This window comes from Larimichthys crocea, unplaced genomic scaffold (assembly GCF_000972845.2).
Source record: "Larimichthys crocea isolate SSNF unplaced genomic scaffold, L_crocea_2.0 scaffold456, whole genome shotgun sequence".
Classification (NCBI taxonomy): Eukaryota; Metazoa; Chordata; class Actinopteri; family Sciaenidae; genus Larimichthys; species Larimichthys crocea.
Genome location: NW_020855938.1, coordinates 51067 through 77997, shown reverse-complemented (window position 1 = coordinate 77997; position 26931 = coordinate 51067). Strand labels below are relative to the sequence as shown.

General features: G+C 40.5%; 1 protein-coding gene across 5 annotated transcripts; it reads left to right on the top strand.

The window, feature by feature from the left end:
• Positions 1-666: 666 nt before the first annotated feature.
• Positions 667-25905, top strand: slc38a9 (solute carrier family 38 member 9). Of its 5 annotated transcripts, XM_027276577.1 has the most exons (16): positions 667-997; positions 3631-3774; positions 5244-5373; positions 6149-6267; positions 6376-6439; positions 6538-6631; positions 9802-9852; positions 12154-12324; positions 13294-13353; positions 13580-13789; positions 15657-15764; positions 16047-16153; positions 16320-16433; positions 17751-17899; positions 19169-19258; positions 24474-25905. In XM_027276577.1, the coding sequence occupies exons 2-16, from the start codon at positions 3677-3679 to the stop codon at positions 24637-24639; spliced, it is 1731 nt and encodes a 576-aa protein (XP_027132378.1). In that variant the 5' UTR covers positions 667-997; positions 3631-3676; the 3' UTR covers positions 24640-25905. The 5 variants fall into 5 exon arrangements, with proteins under 5 accessions (XP_027132378.1, XP_027132379.1, XP_027132380.1 ...); XM_027276578.1 differs by lacking the exon at positions 19169-19258; XM_027276579.1 differs by lacking the exons at positions 19169-19258; positions 24474-25905 and adding an exon at positions 18025-19019.
• The last annotated feature ends 1026 nt before the right edge of the window (positions 25906-26931 follow it).

Below are 26931 nucleotides of genomic sequence, written 5' to 3'. Positions count from 1 at the left end.
ATTTTCTGTAACTGCTTATCCTCATCAGGGGTCACAGTGGGGCTGGAGCCTATCCCAGCTGACTTTGGGCGAGAGGCAGGGTGCATAGACAGTTTTTCAAGTCAATTTTTATTTCTATATTCCAGTGTTACAAATCGCATTTTTCCTCAAGGGGCATTTGCTAACGACTAAAAGTAAGTCCCGGATTTACTCTTGTCCAGTGGCTCCAGTTCTGGCACAATACTGCCAGCCTTCCCTGCTCCCTGGGCCTGCAAACCTCCTGGTGATTTAAAACACCTGTGGTACAAACACTTACACTGCCCTCTGAGCTCACAGTCTGGGCAGCCAAGGCTAACAAACTGAGCTAACATTAGCTAACATGGAGTGGCTGTGGCTTGCAGATACTGAACCCCAAATTTCTCCTGAAGGCTGTGCCATCAGTGTGTGAATGTGTATGAATGGTTAGCTCCTCAAACTGATGAGCAGTTGGCACCTTGCATGGCAGCTAATGCCATTCTAGCTATCGATTCAAAATGTTCTATCACAACGTGGTAATAATTCTAATATATGTTAGAATTATTAGGATCATATTATTGTTCAGTAAATGAAGCACAGCCGCACATACACATTCAGTTCAGGAGGGGGCGGCAATGCTGCTTCAAGTTCTTGTACTACTCAAGAAGAAGAAGAAGGAGGAAGAAGCAGAAGAAGAAGCAGAAGCAGAAGTACAAAGCGCAGAAGAAGAAAAGCAGAAGTATCCAGCAGCAACAACAACACGGAGCCTCAGCTCGGCTCGCTTCGGCTCTCACAGGAAACACACTTTAATGTTCCACTTCCTCCGCACTCGTACTGACGTAGTGGACTGGCTGTTAGGTGTGTTTGAACTCTTTCAGCGGCTCGTGTCAGTCGCTTCTCGGTAATCTGACCTGCTGCTCGGACACTCGCGGACACGGCGAGCCTGTGATGCGCTGAAGACACCGGGAAGGAGGAAGGAGGACGACACCGCACACGGTACACGGTACGGACTCTCATTTTCTATGTTCCAACGTTAACCGTGTACCTGCTGAGCTGAGCTGCTGACGCAGGAAACACGGTGGTCATCTTTTGCCTAAGTTAGCAAAATGTGTTGTGCAGACTCAGCACTTTACATTTCCACTTCATGACGCAGCATCCACCTCACGTGAGTGTTATCTGTAATGGTGCTGTCAGTTCTGAGACAGACAGAGTCTGACACCTTCAGGTCACTGCACCGGGAGCTGTTTGTTTGTCAAGTGGCACCTGTGAATGAGGTCATGTCATGTCATGTCATGTCAGGAGCTGTCTGTCTGTGAGGAGACTTATCTGTGTTTGACTACATATGTTCAGCCCTGACCTCTGACAAACCAGAGTTCTGTTGGTCACCCTCTTCTTTGACTTGTGCAGGTAAGAAACGAGAAAGATTTTCTGTTAATATAGAAAAATAATTATTTTCAGTAACTCAGTTTAGTTTATAACTAGTGTGTTTGGAAGGCAGTGTACAGAATATCAAATCTAACATTTGCACATTTTAAATGAGATAAGACTCAATGTTTTGTTTGTTTGTTTTTGTTACTTTCTGCATTATAGAGTAACGATGAAAACATCAGAATATGAAATAACATGGAATTATGTGGTAAACATAAACAAAGTCAAATCTTTTTTATATCTTTGCTTTTATGACTTCACTGTACACTTCTTCATTCTCTTAATCAGCTTCATAAGGGAATGATTTTCCAACAGTCTTGATGGAGTTATATGCTAAAATATGTTGAGGACTTGTTGGCTGCTTTTTCTTCAATTTGTAGTCCAACTTATTCAAGGATTCAAGGATTCAAGAAGTTTTATTTGTCATTACAACACATGTAAACATGGGATGAAACGAAATTGGTTTCCCCTGGTCCCGGAGCAGCCCAATATCAAATATAAAATAACATAAAATATACAAAGTAAAGGCAAATTTAAATTTAAGAAAAAGTATATACAATAAATAGAAAAACAACAACAGTATAACACCATGGTGAGGTAGTGAGATGTGCAAGTGTCCAGGTTGTGCAAACAACTGCATTGTGCAAGTAATTGCAGTGCAAAGTATTTTTGTATTATTGTCTGTGCATCTGTGGTGGGGGGTCCAGATGGGGGATGGGGGGTGGGGGTGGAGGTGGGGTTGGGGATGAGGGGCAGGGGCTACAGGGGTCCTCCAGAGTTCAACAGTCTCACAGCTTCTGGGAAGAAGCTGTTCCTCAGTCTGGTGGTCCTGCTCTTAATGCTCCGCAGCCTCCTGCCCGAGGGGAGAGGGGCAAACAGAGCGTGTGCGGGGTGAGTGGGGTCCTTCATCCCAAACCATCTCAACTGAATCTACGTCAGATGATTGTGGAGGCCAGGTCTTCTGATGCAGCACTCCATCACTCTATTCTTTTGTGTTTACATGATTTCAGGTGTTATATTTCATGTGTTTGAGATCATCAGTTCTGTTGTTCAAGTTCATCACAGTTAGCAGCCTCAGAAATCACCAATGAACAGTGCCTCAGATTAGAGCCCACATAAATGCTTCACAGAGTTCAAGTAGCAGACACATCTCAACAGCAACTGTTCAGAGGAGGGGCGGTGTTTAGCTCAGTTGGTAGAGCAGCCACCCCATGTACAAAGGCTCAGTCCTTGCTGCGGAAACCCAGGGTTCAAATCTGACCTGTGGCTCTCTCCCGCATGTCATTTCCCATCTCTCTCTCCAAACATTTCCTGTCACTCTTCAGCTGTCTCTATCAAAATAAAGTTTGAAAAGGCCAAAAAAAAAAAAACTGTTCAGAGGAGACCGTCATGGTCTGAATCACTGCAAAGAAACCATGCCTGAGGGAGACAAGATGAAGAAGAAAAGAACTGTTTGGACCAAGAAACACGAGGAATGACATTAGACTACTGGAAAACTGGACTTTGATCTGATGAGTCCAGTCCTTTGACTTTCCTGTTTGATCCCTTTCCATCCCATATATCACATTCTTTCTTTATCACCGTATCCCCTCTGTGAGATGGAAAGAAGGTGAATGGATGGTATCTACATGTGTGGTTCCCAAAAGTATCGAGAAGTTGTGATGGTATGGGGGAGCTTTGCTGGTGATCTATTCAAAATTCAAGACAGCATTTTTTCAACAGGACAGTGACCCAAAACACACCTCCAGGCTCTGTTCTGACACTCACTATTATGAGTCCTTGCAACAGGTATTGTTAGACACAGGTAACTATGTGTGAGTATGGGTTACTTACTCTAGATTATAACTAGTCAAGAGGATCCCTAAAATATTTTATTATATAGATATTTTTATGATTGTTGTTTATACTGCATTTGAAAGCATATGGATGCATTCTATATTATTTAACTGACTATGGATGTAGTCTTCATAGAAAGTGGTACCTGATCATATTTCCACATGACATACTTGGGCTGCTCATTTTTTGCCTGGGCCAGCATGCAGGTTATTTTGGTTAAATCTGCCTTTGACTGTATAAAAATCAGCTTCAGAGATTTGAAACTTGCTTGATGTACTGAATTGAATTACTGTATTACACAAACAATGTATTCTGGTTGTCCTGTTATGGTGGTGATATATATATATATATATATTTTTTTTCCCCTCCCAGTCAGGTGATGACAGTTGAGAAGCTTTAGCTGCAAGTCAGAGATATCATGGAGGACGACTGCAGGCCTCTGCTGAGCTCAGAGCAGCCTGTAGAGGGCTACTCACACAGAGGCTCCACAGACTCACTGGACTTCAAGGCTAAAAGGTAGATTTCACAGAGACATGGTACCAACACCTATACAATATTAACCAGCACTGTGCCTGCTTGTTGTTTAATAGATATCATGGAGACCTCTAAGTGTTTACTGTCATGCTCTGCTGCCTTCTCAGCCGTCTTCATTTTGTCTCTTACCCTGAACCACAAGTGCAAAGCCATAATTAATCAGTCAATTCACTCGATGTCAGAAAGCTGCACACTGGATTATATTTAGTCATATTCATAATTTATGGTCAGTGTACTTGAACAGAAGCCCCCTGTAACCAGTTAGAACAAAAATGGTTTACGCAGACCAAAACCAACAAAGTTAGTCTACCTCGACTCTCAGCTCCAGCGCATTAGTCCATAAGGAAGATGTGAAGCATAATAAGCAGCTCATTATTATATAGTTTATTTTTTTAATGGTTCAGTAATCTCCACAAACAGCTGGACACTGTAGTTTTTAGTAAACAATACTCTGGACCAAATAGTGCATTTGTTGGGTACTATTTACATTGGATTAATACACATTTGTGATATATGAGTCAAAATCAACAACAGTTTGGCTCATTGATTTTTAAAAAAAATCTGTACTAATAAGCTTCTAATAAGGGTTTCTCTATATAATCCAGTTCAAACCAATCTCTTCAAGTATATCAGACAAGTTTAATTTTATTTATCTACTATATACTATGTTTTTCAACAACAATGACATGAGAAGTGGAGCAAAACTGATTTGATATATAGACACACACACACACACACACACACACACACACACACACACACACACACACACAGTTCAAAGTTTTATAGCCTTTTTGAGCATACGTTAGCTTTTCCATGTCAACCCAGTTGAAGGGCTATTCAGCCATCCATTATCAGTTTTTCTGTTGAAGGGCACGGAACAGTAATTTTCCTAGAGAATACAGACTGACCAATTTTTCTTCAAATTGAGATCATTGAGCTGTTGTTGCTGATAGACAGGACAAAACTCAAGTTTAACCAAAAGCACTTTATAATACAAAACACATCAATTCAAATAACTTCTTTTTACAGTATGGATCCAACATGGACAATAACCTGACCTAGACCATGACAGTGTTTGTTAAATAACAAACAAGTTTGGCTTCCTGGAACTCACTTGACAAGCAAATACTAAGACGTTAGTGGTGTGTGTGTGCACATGCGTTTGTGTGTGTGTGTCTCACTCTAGCATTTACTTGTGTGAATTTTAATCCAGTTAGGTATTTCACAGTGACAAACTAGATTTCAAGCACATACAGCATTACAGATACTCCCTGTCTTCTATGTTTGTTTTAGTGTGTATGAACTAGGAGAAGGGTGGCAAAAACTCCAATTAAAGAAAGTGAAAAATGAAAGGGTTATGTTAGGTTTAGACTTGAACACTTAATGAATAATGAAAATAGATAGCTTGAATATTGCTAGAAATTATTTTTGTCGTCTGCTTCTTCAAGGCCTTTCCATGTCGAGCCCAGGAACATCGTAGATGATGACCCACAGGAGAGAGTCTCTGCTGAGGCTGCAATTCTCAACAGTAGAGTCCATTACTACGGCCGACTCACAAACTCTTCTGACAGACTGCTAGTAGGTGAAATCACTAGATAATTAGCTGCTACAGCCACAGACAGATAATGATGAACATGACCCCAGGAAGAAATGTGTGAATTTGCTTGAAACATACAGTATCAGTCAAGCATCTGGACACAACTTCTCATTTAGTTTTTCTTTATTTTCTACATTGTAAATTAACACTGAAGACAACAAAACTATGAAATAATGTGGTGAACAAAAAAAGTTGCCACTTTTTACTTTCTTAATGTGTTTGAAACTATCAGTTGAGTTGTTCAGAGGTCATTCATTTTTTTTTCTTTGGTAGTATTAGTGAATAGCCCTACTCCAAATTATGGCACGAACCGCTCAGTAAAAGGAAACATCAGACCATCATTACTTTAAGACACAAAGGTCAGTCATCTGGAAAATTTGAAAAACTTGGAACGTGTCGTCAAGTTCAGTCACAAACCGCAGTCCCACTCGGCTACAACAGCAAAAGAGAGTTGTGGAATAGATGTTGTAAGGGATGCAAATGTAAACACGACGGACATACAAATGTATTCATTCAATAAAAAGAAACACATCCTAATGCTTTAGTTTTTTTTCTCCTGTTTTACTGAATTCATGTTTAATTGAAGCATGATCTGAACCGTCACACCTGTGTTTAAGCTCATAGTGTTGATGTTTTTGTCTCTGTATATAAAATATTATCCAACTATAATATGAAAAAAATGCCTTTATTGTTCCCGTTTAGATGAGACATATTGAAGACTTCACCCGTGTCGGAATTGTTTTTTTTTTTTTTCAGAGTCCTCCAAACCATGTGATCCCAGGGCCAGAGGAGATCTACATCTACAGCCCACTGGGTACAGCTTTCAAGGTGACAGGCACTGACCCCTCCTCTAAAAACCCCAGTATCATCACCATGTAAGCTCTGTCATCATCAGTCACTAACTCGACCTGTGCCATGTTCTTTTCAAACTTAAGTGAATGTTATTGGCTCCTTTTTGAAGTTTTGCTTTATTCTCCTCACAGATTTGCTATATGGAACACAATGATGGGCACATCCATACTCAGCATACCATGGGGTATAAAACAGGTAATTTGCTTTATTGCACGTACTTATGTGGAATGAATGAATGAATGAATGAATGAACGAACAGAACAGAATCATCAGTGTTCTCTTTGTCCCTTCAGGCAGGCTTCACTCTTGGGATCCTCATCCTCATCTTCACAGGCCTGCTAATGCTCTACTGTTGTTACATCGTCCTCAAATCACCCAAGGCAATACGTAAGTCAGAATCAGCAGCAGGTTGTTACATACACAGACATGCAAAAAGTAAATAGACCTTTTATTTGAATTTGAATGAAGGTGTCTATTTACTTCTTGCATATGTCTGTGTATGTTGCTCAATTCTAGAAAAGAAATCTATCTAAACATATTATAAGTAAAGATCTGTGCATTATACTACAAACCAACACTTGGTTTGCACGCTGTGTAAAATATAAATAGAAACAAAATGGCCATTTTGAAATAAATGTATGAATTTGAAAATCAGTTGTTCATGTTTACCACTGTGTTTGTTAATCAGCTCTTCTTTTAACAACACTCTGTGAACGTTGCTGTCATCTTGAAACTGCATTGTTTCATTTCAAGGTCTCCTTTGTCATATTTTATGTTTCATAATGCACCCAAGATTTTCAATAGGTAAAAGGTCTGGACTGCAGGCAGGCCAGGTCAGCCCTGAACTCTTTTACTACAGAGCCACACTGTTTGAATACATACAGAATGTGGTTTGACGTTGTCTCGGCCGTCACTGAAACGGATGTTGTCCACTTGGCAGCATGCTTCAAAAGCTGTATACGGTGCTGTGAAAAAGTATTTGCTCCCTTCCCAATTTCTTAGTTTAGGTTTATTTGTCACACTTAAATGTTTCAGATCATCAAACAAATTTTGATGTTAGACAAAGATAATCTGAGAAAATAAAAATGCAGTTTTTAAATGATGATTTCATTTATTAAGGAAAAAAAGCTATCCAAACCTATCTGGCCCTATGTGGAAAAAGTAATTGCCTTTCTGGAAAGCAGAGTTCAATTTCACTACCCACACCCAGGCCTGATTACTGCCAGACCTGTTGAATCAAGAAATCACTTACACAGAACCTGTGTGACAAATTGAAGAAGGCTAAAAGATCTCAAAAAGTAGCCCATCATGCCACAATGAAGAAATTCAAGAACAGATGAGAAACAAATTCATTGATATCTATCAGTCTGGAAATGTTACAAAGACCTTTCTTATGCTTTGAGACTCGAGCAAACCGCGATGAGGGCCATTATCCACAAATGGAGAAAATAGTGGTGAACCTTCTCAAGAGTGGCCGCCCTACCAAAATTACTTGTTGTGCATTGACGACTCACCCAGGAGGTCACAGCAGAACCCAGAACAACATCTAAAGACCTGCAGGCCTAACTTGTCTCCGTTAAGTTCAGTGTTCATGATTCAACAATAAGAAATAGAATAGGCAAAGATGGCATCCATGGGAGAGTTCCAAGGTAAAAACCACTGCTGACAAAAAAGAACACAAAGGCTCAGCTCACATTTTCCATAAAAACATCTAACAAACAAGACATCCAACAACAAGACTTATATTAATATTCTGCAAACTGGCAAGACAAAAGTTGAACTTTTTGGAATGTGTGCATCCCGTTACGTGATGTAAAGCTAACAGAGCATTTCATAAAAAGAACATCATACCAACAGTCACACATGGTGGTGGTATTGTGATGGTCTGGGGCTACTTTGCTGTTTCACGACGTGGACAACTTGCCATAATTGATGGAAGCATGAATTCTGCTCTCTACCAGAAAATCCTGAAGGAGAATGTCCGACCATCAGTTCATGACCTCAAGCTCAAGCCACTTGGGTTACACAGCAGGACAATGATCTGAAACACACCAGCAAGTCCACCTCTGGATGGCTTAACAACTCAAAAATGAAGGTTTTGGAGTGATCTAGTCATAGTCAGGACTTAATTCTGATTGAGATGCTGTAGCATGACCTTAAACAGACCGTTCATGTTCAAAAACCCTCCAATGTGGCTGAATTAAAACAATTCTGCAAAGAAGAGTGGGCCAAAATTCCTCCACAGCGATGTGAAAGACTCATTGCCAGTTATCACAAATGCTTGATTGAAGTAGTTGCTCCCCAGGGTGGCACAACCAGTTATTGGGTTCAGGGGGGAGTTACTTTTTACTTTTTAAGTATGTTTACAATCAGTAACTCAATCAATAACAAGTTCAATCAATTATATGTATATTCTAACTAATTACTGAGAAACTTTGTTTTTCTTTTTTTTTTTTTTTGACACTATATCTCATCAATACTATCCTCAATTGACAAATCCAGATACCATACCATGCTAGGTTTGCCCCAAATCTAACCATAGGTGGTGCTATAACACACACAGATTTGATATTATTGTTGTATCTGTTGATGTTTATTTTAGAAAATCCCTTGTTAGGAAAGGTGAGTATAAGTTATTATCCTCTTCACTAGTATGTGATCCAATGTCATTTGAAGTAATATGAAATCAACAATGTATTGAGATTATTTATAACCCAGATTTGCACACTCTAATCCTTGTCCAAGGCTATACCACATCTTGGCAGTGTGCATTGCAGGAGGGCATCTTAGCTTGCTCAAGCATACAAACAATAGCACATTTAAACAGCCCCTTTGTCCCCTATTGAGTGATGATATTATCCATGGCTTGAATTTGGTTCCAAATTTGATCTCTGCAGGTCTAGTTTTGTGATTATACTTTATATAGTTTCCTTATCCACATAAATTATTCTTCATTAGAAAAGTGTTGTCTAATGTTCACACAGAGGAGTGGCTCCTTTTTGTACGTACTTGCCAAAGTTACCTCACCACAGGCACAAGCACACTGACATTCTTTAGATGTTTCTTCTCCCAGCAGAGCACATATGAAAAGTGCAAACATATAAACACGTAAGCTGTGTTTTACAGATAGAACATGGCAAGAGAAGTAATTTTCCTACTGTAAAATTGACATCAGTGTTTTCTGTTAGGATAAATCACAGTGTTCTTTTTCTTCTTCAGTGTTTTGTTTGTTTTCTGTCAGTTTGGTATGGTATAAGGGTCCAAATACTACATACAGCTGGAGGTGCAAATCATAGGTGTAAGAAAGTTAGAAGGATGAAGAGAGTTAAATACTGCATTAATAGCTGCAGAGTTCATTGTGAGCACTAAATGGTCCTCAAACTGAAAGTGAGCAGATTTAACCTGCTGCATTTGTCCAAGTACATTAAAACATCCACCATCTTCATCCCTGCTGCTCGCTTTTTTTGAACATCTCACTTTCAAACTCTCTGGTCCCACTCCTCTGGTCACTACCATCATCTACTGCCCTACCATACCAAACCGCTCCTTTCTTACAGACTTTTCTGCTACACTACTTCAACTTCGCTCAACACGTCAACTTTCTGTCAGTAAGTAAAATATCCTCCTGTCTCAATCAACGAGCCCCCAAAACTAAAACTGTCTCCTTCACCCACTCTGACCCCTGGTACACTCGTGAACTACACAAAATGAAATTACGAAAACGACCACTTGAAAGACTTCACAAGAAAACTGGTTTAACTGTCCATCTACAAGCCTATACCGATTACCTTCAGCAGCACAAGGATGCTCTCAGCACTGCCCAGTCCACCTACTACTCTCACCTCATACACTCTGGCTCCACCAACCCCAAGGCTCTGTTTTCTATGGTAAATAAACTCCTCAAGCCCACTGACTAATGCAACTCCTTTCTTTCATTCTTTCAAACAAAAATCGACACCATTTATAACAACTTGTCCTCCTCTCCTGCCTCCATGGCCTGCACTCCCACTCTTTCATCTGCTTCTCCCCTCCTCACCTCTAAATCATCGACTCCTCCTTCAGGTCTGGCTCAGTCCCCCGTTCACTCAAACTGGCTACTGTCACCCCCATCCTCAAAAAACCTGGACTCAACCCTGACATCATGTCGAACTTCTGGCCCGTCTCCAATCTCCCTTTTCTGTCCAAAATACTGGAACGTATTGTCGCCACATAACTCAAAGCCCACCTCTCAAATGACCCGTTCGAACCATTTCAATCCGGTTTCCGTTCCCAACACAGCACTGAAACAGCCCTCCTAAAAGTCACCAACGACATCCTCCTCTCCGCAGACTCCGGCCACCTCACAATCCTCATCCTCCTGGACTTCACTGCAGCTTTCAACACCATAAACCACACCGTTCTCCTCTCCCGCCTTGAGTCCTCCTTCAGCATCACCGGCACTGCACTCTTTTGGCTCAAATCATACCTCACAGACCTACAACAGTTCATCCACATCAACAACTGCACCTCCTCTACTGTTCCTCTGTCCCAAGGCGTCCCCCAGGGTTCAGTGCTTGGTCCTCTCCTCTTCATACTTTACCCTTGGCAACATCATTCGCCACCATGGTCTCCATTTCCACTGTTATGCCGATGACGTCCAGCTTTATATCTCCACCAACTCCATCACCCCCACCTCTCATTCCAACTCCAACTGCCTTGCTGACATCAAATCCTGGATGCAGACCAACTTCCTCAAACTCAACTGTGACGAATCAGATCTGATCATTATCGGCCCAAAATCCCTCACTAAAACCACAGACAGTTTCCGCCTCACCATTGACAACTCCACCCTGTCTCCATCCCCCCACAGTCGCAACCTCGGAGTCATCTTTGACAATAACGCCTCCTTTGAACATCACATAAACCAAATCACCAGAACTGCCTTCTTTCACCTTAAGAACATTGCCCAACGCTGCCCATCACTCTCCTTCTCTGCTGCTGAAACCCTTATTCACGCCTTCATCACTTCCAGTTGATTACTGCAATCAAGCAGCAAGATACTGAACCCCAAATTTCTCCTGAAGGCTGCGCCATCAGTGTGTGAATGTGTATAAATGGTTAGCTCCTAAAACTGATGAGCACTTGGCACCTTGCATGGCAACCAGTGCCATCAGTGTATGAATGTGTGTGAATGGGTGAATGAGATACGTACTGTAAAGCACCTTACTGACTTGCTTCATTGCCACATTCCATCCCACAGCCTCCGTTCATCTGATGCAAACCTCCTTACTCCACTACTCAGGATCGAACCTGGGGCAACAGAGCCTTCTCTGCAGCTGCCCCCTCCCTCTGGAACTCTCTCCCAAACACATCTGTGACTGTACTGACTTGCCCACCTTCAAATCTCTGACAAAAACACACCTTTTTAAAATTGCTTTTAATGTTTAGCTCAGTCTAATGTGTTTTTAGTGTACTATTTCATATTGTTTTGCTGATTTGATGTTCTTTTTATGTGTCTTAAGTGTCCTAGTCCTTAATTACCTAGAAATGTGCTTTTACACTATGATTATTATTATTATTATTTGTTGTTATTACTTATTATTATTATTACTTATATATTATTATTATTATTATTATGTAAGTCAGCTTTATTTGTAAAGCACCTTTCGAAACCAAAATGACAAGGTGCTGTACATAACAAACAGGAAATAACAATATAAAAACAGTAAAAGACAGCGAGCAATAATAAGAAAGATTACAGGACAAAGTGCCTCTGAATCAGGTGAGTTTTATCAGACTCTGTGGTGACTCAACAGAATGTTAGCTTGCTTACTAAGTGTGTCCCAGTATTATATTCTGCCCTGGAAAATATAATAGTAATATTTTTGACGGGTATTCACTGCTCTGTTCGTTCTCTCTGTTCTGTTCAGCCTACGTGGACACATCCGATTGGGAATTCCCTGATGTTTGTAGGTACTACTTTGGCAAGTTTGGCCAGTGGTCCAGCTTGGTCTTCTCGATGGTGTCACTAATTGGAGCCATGGTGGTTTACTGGGTCCTCATGTCCAATTTCCTCTACAACACAGGGCAATTTATCTACAGTAAGTCATAATGCTCTCATCAGTACCAGAAAGGAGCTTTCACATAATTAAACAAAGTATATCTCCGCACAGGCAAGACACACTGGTAATAGTTGACATGCCCCAAATGTTTGTCATTTTGGTTGTCTGTACAGTGCATCTGGTGTGTGACAAATGACACAGTGCAACATGGTTGACGGTTAACTGGTGTTGCCATTATACTGGGTGCAGCATTTGTGTGTGGAATAGCCTTTGAACATTTAATTTCAAAGTGTACCTCACCACATGCTTACTACTGAGCTCATTGTCATGTTATGTAGTACATTATGACTTTAAAGTTTGAGCTTGTAAAATATAGTAGTTTCTTTGGTAACATTTAGCCATGGTTACTCTGGCAAATACATGTCATCCACAACTCTAGTTTTAAGCAAATACTTAAACTTATTAATATGGTAATAATGTTCAGTGTGTTTCTGAATGACCGACTCAGCTGAGGTGGGACCATTAGCTAGCATTCAAGCTAACCGTACCAAATATACACAGACATGCAAGAAGTAAATAGACACCTTTTTAATTTAAATTTGAATGAAGGTGTCTGTTTACTAGTTGCATGTGTGTGTATTTTCTAAGTTTAATCTGTGACAGATGCAGAGCAAGGCAAGATGCAATGAGAGTATATTTCCAAAACCTTAGAAAATGTAATTCTGTATTGAGCTGACATCTGACAGATTCCATCATTTATCTTTCCTGCAAGTATGATGGAAGTGCACATCCGTATTAAGTTTGAAGCCTTTGAAATGCTGTGCTGATGTTCATTCTGATACACCAAATACAGAGAAAGGTGCTTTTTGGCACAAGTGAGATAACATTTGAACACAGCTGCTTATGTTTAGTTTGTGCAGACAGATGGGAAGTGATTTGTGGTTGTATCTTTGAACTGTGCAAGAAGAGCTTTTACTTTGATTTGATGCTTTCCTCTCCTGTCTACAGACTATGCTCACAATGCCAGTGTGTCAAATTCACAGTTTGGAACCAATGGCTCTGATAAAGGTGAGTCACCTAAACTATCCAATTTTCAGTTTCAGCTTTATTGACTGTGGTCATGCTTCATAGATCCAGAACCAGTATTTTGGACTGACAACCATTTATCATTTATACCATTATGTATGTGTGTATGTATATGTGTATATCTTGAACCTCAAGAAGGAAAAAAACAAAACAGTTTAAGTTAACATCCTGACTGTCTGAATGATAATGCTTTGTTTCTGTTTACCAGTCATTTGCCCATACCCAAACACTGACCCTGGTGGGAACGTCACCATCGTTGCACTTTACCTCGGTAACAGTGCAAATGATACTTCTGATGTCAGCACTTTTGAACACTGGTGGAGCAAAACCAACACTGTCCCCTTTTACCTCGTCATCCTCCTGCTGCCACTACTCTGCTTCCGCTCAGCTTCCTTTTTTGCAAGGTTCACCTTCCTGGGTAAGTTGAAACAAGGACAGTGATAAAAAGAGAAAACAAACAAACCCAGTGTTCCACTAGAAATTCTTTCCCACTAACAAACATCAGAAGTGGCCTGGTGAAAGCCTACATGCTCGCGATCTTTAGATCTTTGATTGTCTGAATCCTATCTGAAGATTAAAGCTGAAGGTAATTACCAGTATATTTGATTTATAACTAAAACATTTGACTGCTGATGTGTAACCGTAATAACCGTAACATTAACGTTATAATATTACTTACAAACACTTTTCTGGATACTAAATGACACTTTACATAGTGAAAATATCATCAATAACAATATTATCAATAACATTGAAGCAGCAGAACATCAAACATCAAAACAGTGTGCTAAAAACATGTTAGTTTAAGCAAAATATTAAAAACAAATTTAAAAAGGTGTGTTTTTGTCAGAGGTTTGAAGGTGGATCGGTCAGTACTATCATAGATCTGTTTGGATAGAGAGTTCAGAGGACACCTATGGCTGTGGGATGGATTGAGGCGATGGAGCAGATCAGTGAGGTATGGAGGGTTTTCTGTGTAAAAGAGGAGGAATTTGAATTGGATGTGCCGTGGGACTGGGAGCCAGTGAAGGTTCTGGAAGATGGTGGGGATGTGGTCGTGGGTGTGGGTGAGCAGGTGAGCAGCGGAGTTTTGGATGTACTGGAGTTTATTTGAAGTTTTAGATTGTGTGCTGTAGAGGATACTGTTCCAATAGTTAATTCTGGAGGTGATGAAGGGGTGGATGAGAGTTTCTGCAGCAGAGAAAGAGAGTGATGGGTGGAGTCTGACTATGTTTCTGAGGTGAAAAAAGGCAGTTCTGGTCATTTGATTTGTCTTGTTCAAAGGAGAGGTTATTCTCAAAGATGACTCCAAGATTGCGACTGTGAGAGGATGGAGACAGGGTGGATGTGTCAACGGGGAGGCAAAAAACTGTGAGTGGTCTTAGTGTGGGATTTGGGGCCAATGATAATGCATTTGAACAGAGGTAGGCTTTGAGCTGTGTGGATAGTGCTTTCCAGTATTTTAGACAGAAACTAGAGATTGGAGATGGGCCGAAAGTTTGACATGTCAAGGTTGAGTCCAGGTAATTTGAGGATGGAGGTGACAGCAGCAAGTTTGAGTGGATGGTGGACTGAACCAGAGCTGAGGAATGAGTTGATTGTTTCAATTTTTCATCCCTGTCTTAATCTTGGACAGCTGGTGAAACTGGGGAGAACTGAGACAGGGGCTGAGAGGTGAAAGGGCAATGACTGGATGAGGGAGTGGGAGTGCAGGCAGTGGGTGTAGGAGAGGAGGAGAGGTTGTTGTAAAAGGTGTCAGTATTGAGAAAAATTATGTATTGATGGTCATCATGTTTGTACCACAAAGATGAACATATTTCTACAAGTAGTTAAAAAAACAAGGCAAATATTTCTTCCATAGTGCTGTTAGAAACTAATCTGATCTAAACTGATCAGCTGATAATAAACTTTATCAGCCACCATTAGTAATCAATATACAACCATTATTCAAACCAATAACTAACAGCAGTCAACGTCAGACAGCCATCATACGTTGACAAAACGATCCAAAATAAACATTTTTAGGATGAAGCTAAAGCTTCACAATCATACATGTCCACCAAAATATGTAGGTAATACCTTCTTCATTCCTTCACAGTCTGCACTACATCAGATGTATGAGTCTGAACAGACATGTGAACTGAAACTTGATTGGTTGGTGGAGGCAAACTCCCACAAGATGGTGCATCTAGTTTTAAATGCACAGGCCCTGGTGGTGGTTTTCCTTCTGTGTGCTGCAGCATTTATCAATCTATTGTTGCTGTCTGTTGTTGTATCTTGTCCAGGTACCATATCAGTGATCTACCTGATTGCACTGGTCACTCTTAAAGCTGTGCGCCTTGGCTTCCATCTGGAGTTCCACTGGTTTGACCCATCACAGTTCTATGTTCCAGGTAAACCTCCTGCAGATTTGAATGCTTCTGTATGTATCTTTCCACAGCAATTCAGATGAAATTGACAGATGAGAATATAGACCACTGATGCTCCACAGAACGTTTTGGGCCCTCCTTGAGATTTCCTCTAGTGTCCCCTTGAGACCAATAGATCTCTTAGACTTAAAGCCAGAATGCATTGAACACTTTCACCTTTGACTGTGGGATGTAATGAACAATGCCACCATTAGTGGTGCACTACTGTGGTGTCTGATCATTTTGTTTTGTTCTGTGTTCTTTCAGAGTTCAGACTGCTCTTCCCTCAGCTGACTGGTGTCCTCACTCTGGCCTTCTTCATCCACAATTGCATTATCACATTAATGAAGAGCAACAGGCACCAAGAAAACAATGTGAGCCAATGCGTCACTCATGCTCCTCCACAACTTTACACACTGTAAACATATGTGTTCCACTGTACTAACCTCTGCAAACTTAGTTCAGACAACACCACTCAATCATCCTGCTGGCCTCATGAAACACAGTAATTAATATGTGAACGTGTTTTGATGTTTTCAGGTGCGGGACCTGTCTGTGGCTTATCTTCTAGTAGGGCTGACCTATCTGTATGTTGGAGTGTTGATCTTTGTTGCCTTTCCTTCACCACCTCTCTCGAAGGACTGCATTGAACCAGTGAGCTTTATTCATATCTTGTGTGTGTTGGGGGTACAATACAATTTCAAATGGATGAAATTTATTTTACAGTAACTTAATTTGGTAGGTTATGATAATGTAATCTTGTTTAAAAAGGAAATTGTTTTCTGTCCAAAACATTTTTGGACTAAGAAGCTTAAGAGCAAGAAGTTTGTTTCACATGTAAAATTATTTTTTATTTGTGTCCATATTAAAGTGAAAGCTGCAAAGTCACGGCTTGTATAGTTCATGTTCATTGAATTTTCCAAGTTATGAACTTCATGTAGTTGATCTAGTGACATCTAGGGATGGGAATCGAGAACCGGTTCTTGTTGAGAACTGGTTCCGTGTGTTTCAATTCCATTTGGCAGTTTCAGTTTGGCAGTTTATCTAACGATTCTTTTATTGATATCAGAAAGCACAAATCACGTTGCGTAACTTCAGCAAGAAATTATGCATGCTCGATTCCAGCAAGCACGACAAATTACGTCACGTAACTTACGCAAGTTTGGCACATGCAGTGCAATCAGTAGTAAACAGTGTCACCCACTCGGTTCAAATGTTCCAAAGTTTGGCTGCATTTTACCAAAAAAGATGGCAACAGGGCGACTTGCAATCATTGCAAAGTGGAGATAACAGCGTCGGGAGGGAACACGACGAACATGCAGAAACATTTGCGCACACAACATGCAATATTTTTAAATGAATGTCGTGTTTTTGACACGCTTCGGACTGGAGATGAATCTCAACCTAGCAGCAGCGGCAGCAGCCAGGCTATGACCACCTCTGCGGTTACTACGGAAAGTACGGAAGGTAAATAACACACTGCCTACCATGTTAGCGCGATGTGCTTCTTTGTAAAACATGACATATAACAGTTAACATTAAATGAATGCCTTCTGCATTACATTTAGAAGATGACCATGACGAGAGAGAGTCTGGCTGGCTCAGAGGCTGGCAACTGTACTAGTACTCACTCCAGTTCACTACCTCCTCTAGATGATGCTGATGAAACAGTTTGTTCTCCTTTTTTTCCCAAATGAGAATCGATAAGCATAATCGATAATGGAATCGGAATCGAAAAAAATCTTATCAATTCCCATCCCTAGTGACATAAGAACTCGGACCAGCTAGTTATATTTATTAGAGTTAGCAATGTAGTGAGAAAAAGAGTGAAAAAAGGATAAAGAAACAAACATTTGTTTGTTTATCGCGTAAATCCGGATTGGAAAACTACTACAGTCTGCTAGACAAAAGCTCTTATGGATTTCATATGGACACACTGCATACCCATCACTGCTTTCTTCTCTTCTGCAGAACTTCTTAGATAACTTCCCCAGCAGCGATGTGATGGTCTTTGTGGCTCGGACCTTTTTGTTGTTCCAGATGATCACAGTCTACCCCCTGTTGGGATACTTGGTGCGGGTCCAGATGATGGGTCAAATATTTGGCAATCATTACCCCAGGTAACACTGAAGAATATTATCATTGAAGTTCTTATCTCAACTTATATAAGCAATAATGATTAAGTATGTTGTATGAGAGGATTCCAAAATACAGGTGAACTGTTGTTCATTTGTTCACCACACAGATGTCTGCTCAACAGCCAGCAAGTAGAATAACTGAAGCAGTGGTGTCACACAAATATTGGCCTCGGGCAAGACCATTCCAGATGGATTGAGTGATGACTGTCCACTGTGTCCACACTCTGTTGCAATGTTCGGTTGCTGCCTGATCGTTATCGCTTTGACAGGGTTCTGATGGTCTCCACTGAGGCCAATATATGAAGTACCACCTCTGTTTGTGTTCACTTTTTAAAAAGTGGTCTAACTTTTGGTGCAGTGGTTTGAAGGACTTCTAGTTGAAAATCTCTGAACTTTTCAGAAGAATGCTGACACTCCTTTTGGCAGCCAGTCGTATGTTAAATTAGGCTTGTCACGCTGATAATCAAGAAAAAAAAAAGGCAATAGCTTGTTCTGAATGAAAATCTCTTTTTAGTAGTTTATATAAGAGGTTTTCAGTTATTTCGATATTAGCTGCTCCAAAACCTGTATATATATATATATATATAGTTCAGCATAAATGGAGCCTGTGCAGGATACCAATCATACCATGTGCACTAACACCCCCCCATACCATCATGGAGGCTGGCTTTTGAACTGTGTGCTGATAACAAGCCGGATGGTCCCTCTCCTTTTTAGCCTGGAGGACATGGCGTCCATGATTTCCCAACAGAATTCCAAATGTGGACTCCTTAGACCACAGGACAGTTTTCCACTTCACCTCAGTCCATCTTAAATGGGCTCAGGTCACAGAAGGTGGTGACAGTTCTGGATCTGGTTTGTGTACGTTTGTTTCAGCTGTCATTTGTGGATGCAGAGATGAACTGTGTTCACTGATGATGGTTTATAAAGTGTTCTTCAGCCCATGCACTGACAGAATCCTGTCTGTTCAGATCACGACCATCCAGAACTGGTTTTTGACCCTGTCACTAACATACAGAGAATTCCTCTGATTCTCTCAATCTTTTATTGATGTTATGAACTGTAGGCAATTCTCAGAACACAGATTCTTTGCAATTTTACATTGAGAAATATTATTCTTAAATAATTCTTAATTGTTCTTTTTTTTTATATGATAACAAAAGAACTCTATAAAAGTTTTTTTTTAATCTTCTATGCAATAAATCTGGAATCTTTCAGTATATCAGAGGTTGTCACATTGTGTCTCTTCAGTTTCTTCCACGTTCTGGCACTGAACGTCCTAATTGTTGGTGCTGGTGTACTGATTGCCAAGTTTTATCCTAATATTGGATCTATCATAAGGTATGTTTTAAACTTATTTCCAAATCCACATATACTGTATGGTGACTAATAATTAACTAAGTCAAGTCAATTTTATGCAGGGTTCTCATGGTCATGGGAAACCTTGAAAACTCATGGAATGGCAAAATCTTGTTTTCTAGACCTGGGGCCTCATGTACAAAGCATGCGTACGCACAAAAAAGTGGCGTACGTCCTTTTCCACGCTCACGTTCAAATGTATCAAACGTGAAACAATCGTAGAAATGTGCGTGCCCCACGCCAATTTCATAGCTGTCGTACGCACGTTTCTACAGCTATTGTTCCTTTGGCGACACTTAGAGGTGAAGCTGAGAAACTGTTAATAATGTGAAAACAAGTAGTCATCAGAGTGATGTGCACATCAGAGACACACTTATGAACAATTAACACACCCACGTGTTTGCAGTTATATGGGTGGATATAAAAGCATGCGTAATGTGATGAAGAAAATGGTATTAACAATGGCAGCGTTAGCGTTGTTAGAGGACCTTGCAAACGTGAGCGATTTAAGGAACGCAAGGATTTACTTGCAAACCATGATAATTGGCTCATAAGCCGATTTCGGTTACCAAGGCCAGTGTTACTGGAGTTGTGCGCAGAGCTGCGGCCGGCCCGAGAGCGCAACGGGGGCCGGCGGGCTGACTGCGCTGGGGTTCCTGGCAACAGGGGCATTCCAGCGGGAGCTGGCCGATCGGTCAGGAGTGTGCCAGTTAACCCTGAGCCGAACCATGCCAGCTGTGTGGGACGGAATCACCCGAATGTCTTCCTGGTACATCAGATTCCCGTACAATGCTGTTGAACAGGCCGACATTAAAGCGCAATTTGCAGCGAGAGCCGGTTTCCCTAATGTAATCGGAGCTATTGACTGCACACACATTGCTATAAAAGCGCCATCACAGGATGAATTTGTTTATGTTAATAGGAAACATTTTTATTCCATCAATGTTCAAATCATATGTGATGCGTGAATGCAGCTAACTAACATCGCGGCAAGGTGGCCTGGTTCAACGCACGACTCATTCATTATAGAGTTGTCACGATACTAAAATGAGTAACCACGATACTATACCAGACAAAGTATCGCGGTTCCGGGTATTAATGCGATACTGCGGCCTTTTTTTATTATTATTATTTTTATAAACTGCAATGTATTTGTACAAGTTAGTTTGAAACAACGACGTTGCCACTGACGAAGACGCCACGGCAGACTCGCTGCTCGGGCCCGGTGCTTCTGCCATGGTGAGTGTGTTGTCTCGTGTCTGGGCGAGACAGAACTTTAGCTTGTTGTTTGTTTTGAAGCGAGTTTCTATCGAAGCGGAGCTGTCTTCGCGGAGTTCGTTCTTGCCGGCAGAAACAACAGCCAATCAGCTAACAGACGGGCGGACCCAGCGTGCGGAAACAGCCTATCATATCCCTGGACGTCACCAGTAACAGGCAAACAGCCAATCATTCAGCAGCTGTGACGTTCGGTTGCGGTTCCATGTTGGTTTGTTTACAAAGGAGTAGCATGCAGTGAGAAGCCGGGAGGAGAGCAGAGGCGGCCTCTATGTAGTGGAGACTGGCACCGGTAGTATAGTAATCCACGCTAGTACCGTCGTGTAAAATTTCTAGTATAGTAGCGACGGTTATGTTTTGGCACCGCGGGGTACCGTGTATACCGTGGGTATCGTGCAACTCTAATTCATTATGACTAACAGCATGGTTGGGAACAGGCTGGAGGCTGGCACGGTGCGCGATGGGTGGCTTCTATTCGTTTAATTGTCCTGTATAACGCTGGATTACATACGAAACAATTAAACGAATAAACTCTTTACTTACCCAGAAGCCGTGCCAGTGTGCCAGTGTGCCAATGCACATTTGGGCATGTGGCATTCAAATATCATGTTTTTGGTTTTCTATATTTTCTGCTGGTGAAATTAGAGCTGCAGCTTTCTAACAAGCCCCTGATTGTCTCCCTGTGTTCAGTATTCCTGTCAGTAAAAGCGGGCGTAAAATGTCAGCCGCAGCGCCACACCTGTCCACACCTGTCCACACCTGTGTGTGCGCTGCTCGGATCCCACGGCATTTACAGCCTCACACACACGCTCCTACTCACGTCTTTTTTTGGGTCATATTTATCCCTGTTGACAGGGAACCAAACTGAATCTCCACTTCATTCACTAGAATCTTTAGCTCAGACTCTGTAAAATTCATTTTCTTTACTTTGTTCATCGCGTTATCTGATCTGACAAAGAGGTGAATCTCAGGTCCAGGGCCTATTTAAATAGATTTGCATATGTAAATTGGGGCGTGGACAGGGAGGAGTTGCACGTGCGCTCAATTCCACGTTGATTGGCATGTACAAAAGAAACATGCTTGGATCCATGCGAACGCACACTTTGATACATCTGAATATTTTTGTGCGTACGACAGTTTCTGGGTTCTGGCGTACGGCAAGTTTTAGTAGGAAATCCACGCAAGTATTCGTACATGAGGCCCCTGGTCTGTCTGAGAATTATCACAGTAATTTTACTACTTTTATTTTTTTAGTAACCTACATTAAACATACATGTATTTCTAATGCAGCTCTTAACATGAAATTCATTCCAGACATTGGTATCAACATTGGCGTTAACATTGGTATAAAAACTTGTTTGCAATGACAGCTTCAAGACACTGTACCATGAAACTAATCTGACAGCGTTCAGGTGCTACTTCACTCCTCTTTTAGACTGCCTGGGTGGAAATCTTGCGAGGAGCTCCTGTGTGTATTTGAAAGATGCTTAATTGATGTTCCTTCCACTTGTAGATAATGACCCCAGCGGTGCTCATAGGAGCGTTTAGGAGATGAGAAATCTGCCTGTGCCATTACTGTGTAGCTCAACAATGTTGTTATGAAGTTCTTTGGAAAACCCTTTGCCTCAACCAATCATAACATGTTTGAAATCAGTTTCTGCTGTCACGTGAATGGCTGCATTGTGAATGATAGTAAATCAAATGGAGTTTATCTAAATGAATGTTTTATGGCCTAAATTAGCTGTAAGAATATAACGTAACATAATTTGATTGGGATTCAAAAGCTAACTGGACACAACCATTCAAAAAGACACAAGGACTAGGTGGGTCCTATGAATAAAACTGTCAGGCCCAGAACAAAGCGGCAGACTCAGATGCGGAATTGGCAGCTGCTGAACACAGTCTACGAAAATTACAACTCTGTCCAGCACTCTAACTATAACTAAATAACTCTGCTACACTCACTGAGGATGACAACACTAAACTAGAAAGAAAAGTGCTTCACCAAAATGGGAAGGAATAAACTAAGAAGATTATCAACCAAAAACTCTCACTCAAAATGAGGAGGAACCAGAACTATCTATAGCTACGACCTATTCTCCTAAACTGGCTAGAAAACAAAAAACGATCCCGGAGGATGAAAAACTTAATCAAAAGAAAAGACAATCAAACAGAAAACGATCCCGTAGGACGAAAACAGGTTACAAAATACTATCTATACTACAACTTAAGGCTATGAAACTTACAAAACAGGAAACGTAAACAAGCCTTGAAGACAAGGGATGGCTTGGGTGCATCGACGGAACGAACGAAGACACTTCGGCACGGGACAAGGGGAAACGCAGACTATATATATATACACACATGAGGGAAATGGGGAACAGGTGGAAACAATCAGGGCGGGGAAGACGATCAGACCGGTGACACATGAGGAAGGGCAAGTGACCTGAAACGAGAGGAGAATAATCTTTCAAAATAAAACAGAAAATGACAAGACATAACAAAAACCCAGCTTGACCTCACCGCGGTGTGACAAAAACCGTTTAATCAATACATAAAAATTTTTACAATGAAATTAAAAAGTAATCATAGGCTGTGTATTAATAAGTGATAAGTGAATAATGGATTAAATTAATATAGTGACAGAGCAACCAATCATAGTTAACAACAATATTGATCCCACCACCAGAGGCTGATTGATTTGAAGTGTCCACCTGAAATAAAAGAAACAAAAACAACCTTCAGATAGAGACTCCTAAATCAAGTTCTATATTCATGTAATTATTTATTATTGATTAATCATTTCATTTAAGTTGAGGTATTACAATTTTCATTTGGTGTTTAATAAATTATCTCCTTGTTAGTGATCAGGACAGTAAGGAAAGTTCTGGTTCAGTGCGCACTGTTTTCTTGTGCAGGCATGTTGAAGTAAATGTGGTTGTCTGTACAGAGCACAGCTCAAATGGTAAATGGTCATCAACAGGATTTAAAATCTGTTATTTAATACTGGAAAAATTAAGCTAATTGGCTTTAAGCTACTCTTAGTTTGGTGAAAGGGTTAGGGTTAAGCTTGGTAGCCTTGTATTTCAACCATAACGACAGCTAAAAGTTTGTGATGGTTGTATGTGTTATACACATGGATGGTAATAGTGAATTCTTGGGATAGATGGTTATCAGTGAAAATTGATTTGACAGGGCCCTAGTACTCATGGTAAATGGACTGTACTTATATAACAGCTTTCTGTCTTCCGACCACTCAAAGTGCTTTTACACTACAGATCTCATTCACCCATTCACACACATTCACACACAGACGGCAATTTGGGGTTCAGTATCTTGCCCAAGGACACTATGACATGCAGACTGGAGGAGCTGGAGATGACCCACTCTACCGAATCACAGCCGCCCTCTTTTCCGTGTAAAGTCAGCCAGCAGACCTTGTGTGTTCTGCAGATGCTAACTTGTTTAATCTCAGTTAGCACTGTGCTAACCAAAGATCTTCAGGACAAACAAACCTGTCCCGACCAGACCTTATGTTGTGGCTATAATCCTTTCTTGTCCTTTCGTGTAATGGAAGACTGTAATAATAATAATGAATAACCATATGCAGTGTGTCACTATCTGGTGTTGTCTCATACAGGCTTTAGGGATCTGGTGGTCCTTTGTGCAGTTTCTATATGCCTATTGTATTTAACCTGCTGAATCAATGTGTGGGTAAATGATTCATTTGTAAATTAAACATACCTTTAAGTTTTATCACATTTTATTGTTCAAACTAACAACATTGTCTTCGGCAGGGCTTAACCCCGGTCCTCTAGTTGTACCTTGTTTACACCTAACCTCTTTGCATCACTAACTAGTTGACCTGTTATGTTCTTGTACTGTATGTCCTCTAATAATGACTCCCTGTCCCCTTTTGCAGGTTCTCTGGAGCAACATGTGGCTTGGCTTTAGTGTTTGTATTCCCTGCCTTAGTCCACATGATCTCCCTGAGAAGGCAGGGGCTGCTCCGCTGGCCATCAGTCCTCTTTCACAGTTTCCTGATCCTGCTGGGCGTAGCCAACCTGCTGGCTCAGTTCTTCATGTAGAGAAGCAGTCAGACACAAAATCCATTCAGAAGCACATCTTCATCACGTCTTTAAATCTTTCACATGTAGCACATGTAATGTGCATAACCCCCGCAGTATGTATTGTTTCAATTATGTCAGGGCCACCAGAATAATGAGCACCACCGCAGCCTCCACATAGTCAGATTTGCTGCAGTAAGAATGATTGTTGTGATTTTTTAAAGTTTATGTTTCCAGAGAATAACAGGATTCCAATGTTTTGGTTTGGGCTTTTTATCTTCATTATGAAACCCAGCCAGTGTTATTTCTATGACTGGAATCTTTCTTATAGATCATTTTTTCACGGTACTTCTACCTAAACTGCTAAAAGACCTGCCCAGCCATGTAGTACAGACACACTGTCAACTGTGTTCAAACTGTGTTTGATGATATGAGTAACAAGCTAGCAGAAACTCTCCAGTTTTCAGTGAACTTTGAAGCAGCCCAAATTGATATATAAGAACAATTAATCGTGTGTCTCATAGTGATGAACCTGCAAATAATTTTCCGCTGACTATCCAACTCTGCTCAGCTTTTACAGAGTTTTATAGTCAGTTTCAGCTGTTCGACTCACAACCTTTGTTTTGGTTCACCCTCCTATAGCATTATTTTCAGCCAAAGAAGAAAGCTATTTTCAGAAGCAAAGCTCTAAAAATCCACTTTAGCCCACCTGCTCCGCACAAAACAGCAGACAGGAACAGTTGTAGATTAACGGTTGAACATAGTTACTGAGATATCTCCCTCAGCTGTTGGTGGAGATGAAAACCTGAGCTAAAAGAGAGAAAATATTAGACTTCCATTTATCAGTTGGAATGATGATGCTCTGTGACTGTAAATATTCAACATATTAAGGTTGTTTCTGCTGCTTGCAGTCAATTTCTTACATCTTTTAGCTGGATTTTATTTTCATCACATATGTTGTGTTTTGCTGATACCAGGGAATCCTATTAATAATTTAGTGATTATGTAAACTCTAATTTGTGTGTGTGTGTGTGTGTGTGTGTGTGTGTGTGTGTGTGTGTTGAGGACAGCCATATTATTGTGTGCATATTTTTTTGAAGAAACTGAAGAATCTTTTAATTTTTACAAGTAGTGTTGATTTACATAGTTGACCTGTTTATATGATGCCTATTTTCTAAATCCTGTGCCTAATATGTTCTAATAATGTATTGCTTCATGTATTTTACTAATGGTAGGATCGAAAAGGGGAAATGTGTGTGAAAATAAACCATGTCTTTAAGAACTCCAGCTTTTTGTTTTGTAGCTTTGTGTTCAAGAAATACAATAATCAGATAGATGAGAAACCAACCAACAAGTTAAACAAATCTCTATAAAATGTAACATTATTACCCACAAAGTCAGTAATTCAAGCACAATGTTAATTTTGTTGATTATTGTAAGAGCCTCCATAATCTCTGGACTGTTGATTTTCTTTGGACAGTTGACCGTAAAGACACTGGAGAGAGGGGGATGACATGCAACAAAGGTCCCCTACCAGAACCAAAGACATGGCAACTATATCATGTTTTTACACCGCTAGACCAGAATTTCCTAAACTGTTTGATGCCAAGGCCCTGCAAAAAGGACTAGTTTATGGATGGGGACATTTTGCATAAGGTCTTTAAAATGGACAATACTGTACTTCAACAACATCAAAAAAGAACTTCTGAATATATTTACTTGTATTAATGGAATAATAATTTGTCTGACTGTCTGTCTATCTGAGATGTGCTTATCAGATCTTATTTTGTGAGTTAGCAATTGATCACTAGATGCAAGCAGACAAGTTATCTATCTAAATATAAGGAGCAGAGCCATGTTAAGGCTTTACTAAAGGTTTAGTTCATCCAAATGACAGCTGGTGATTGTTGGAACAGTGGAACAATTTACCAAGACAGTTTTGGCTGAAGTGTTTTTACATTAGTGTTTAAAACAAGTGTTTACTGAATTGATCCACAACAGGCCACACAGCCTGCAGCTATGACAGAATATGTAGAGCATGTAGCGCAGTACTTGTCACTGTGAGCAGATCAGACATGGTTTTGGTCAACTCCTGAATGTCTTAATTTTACACTGAGCAAATCAGTCAGTCTAATTGAAAGTTTTAAAAACTATTCACATTTAATTCAAAATGGCTGATATTGTGTGTATATTATGTGTCCACACAAAGAGTGCAAAGTATATATCAAAATGTGTCTTATCCTGTAGCAACTGGATTGCAGGAAAGGGATAGTATTTTAATATTCCCATTGTTCATACATCCATTACTGTATC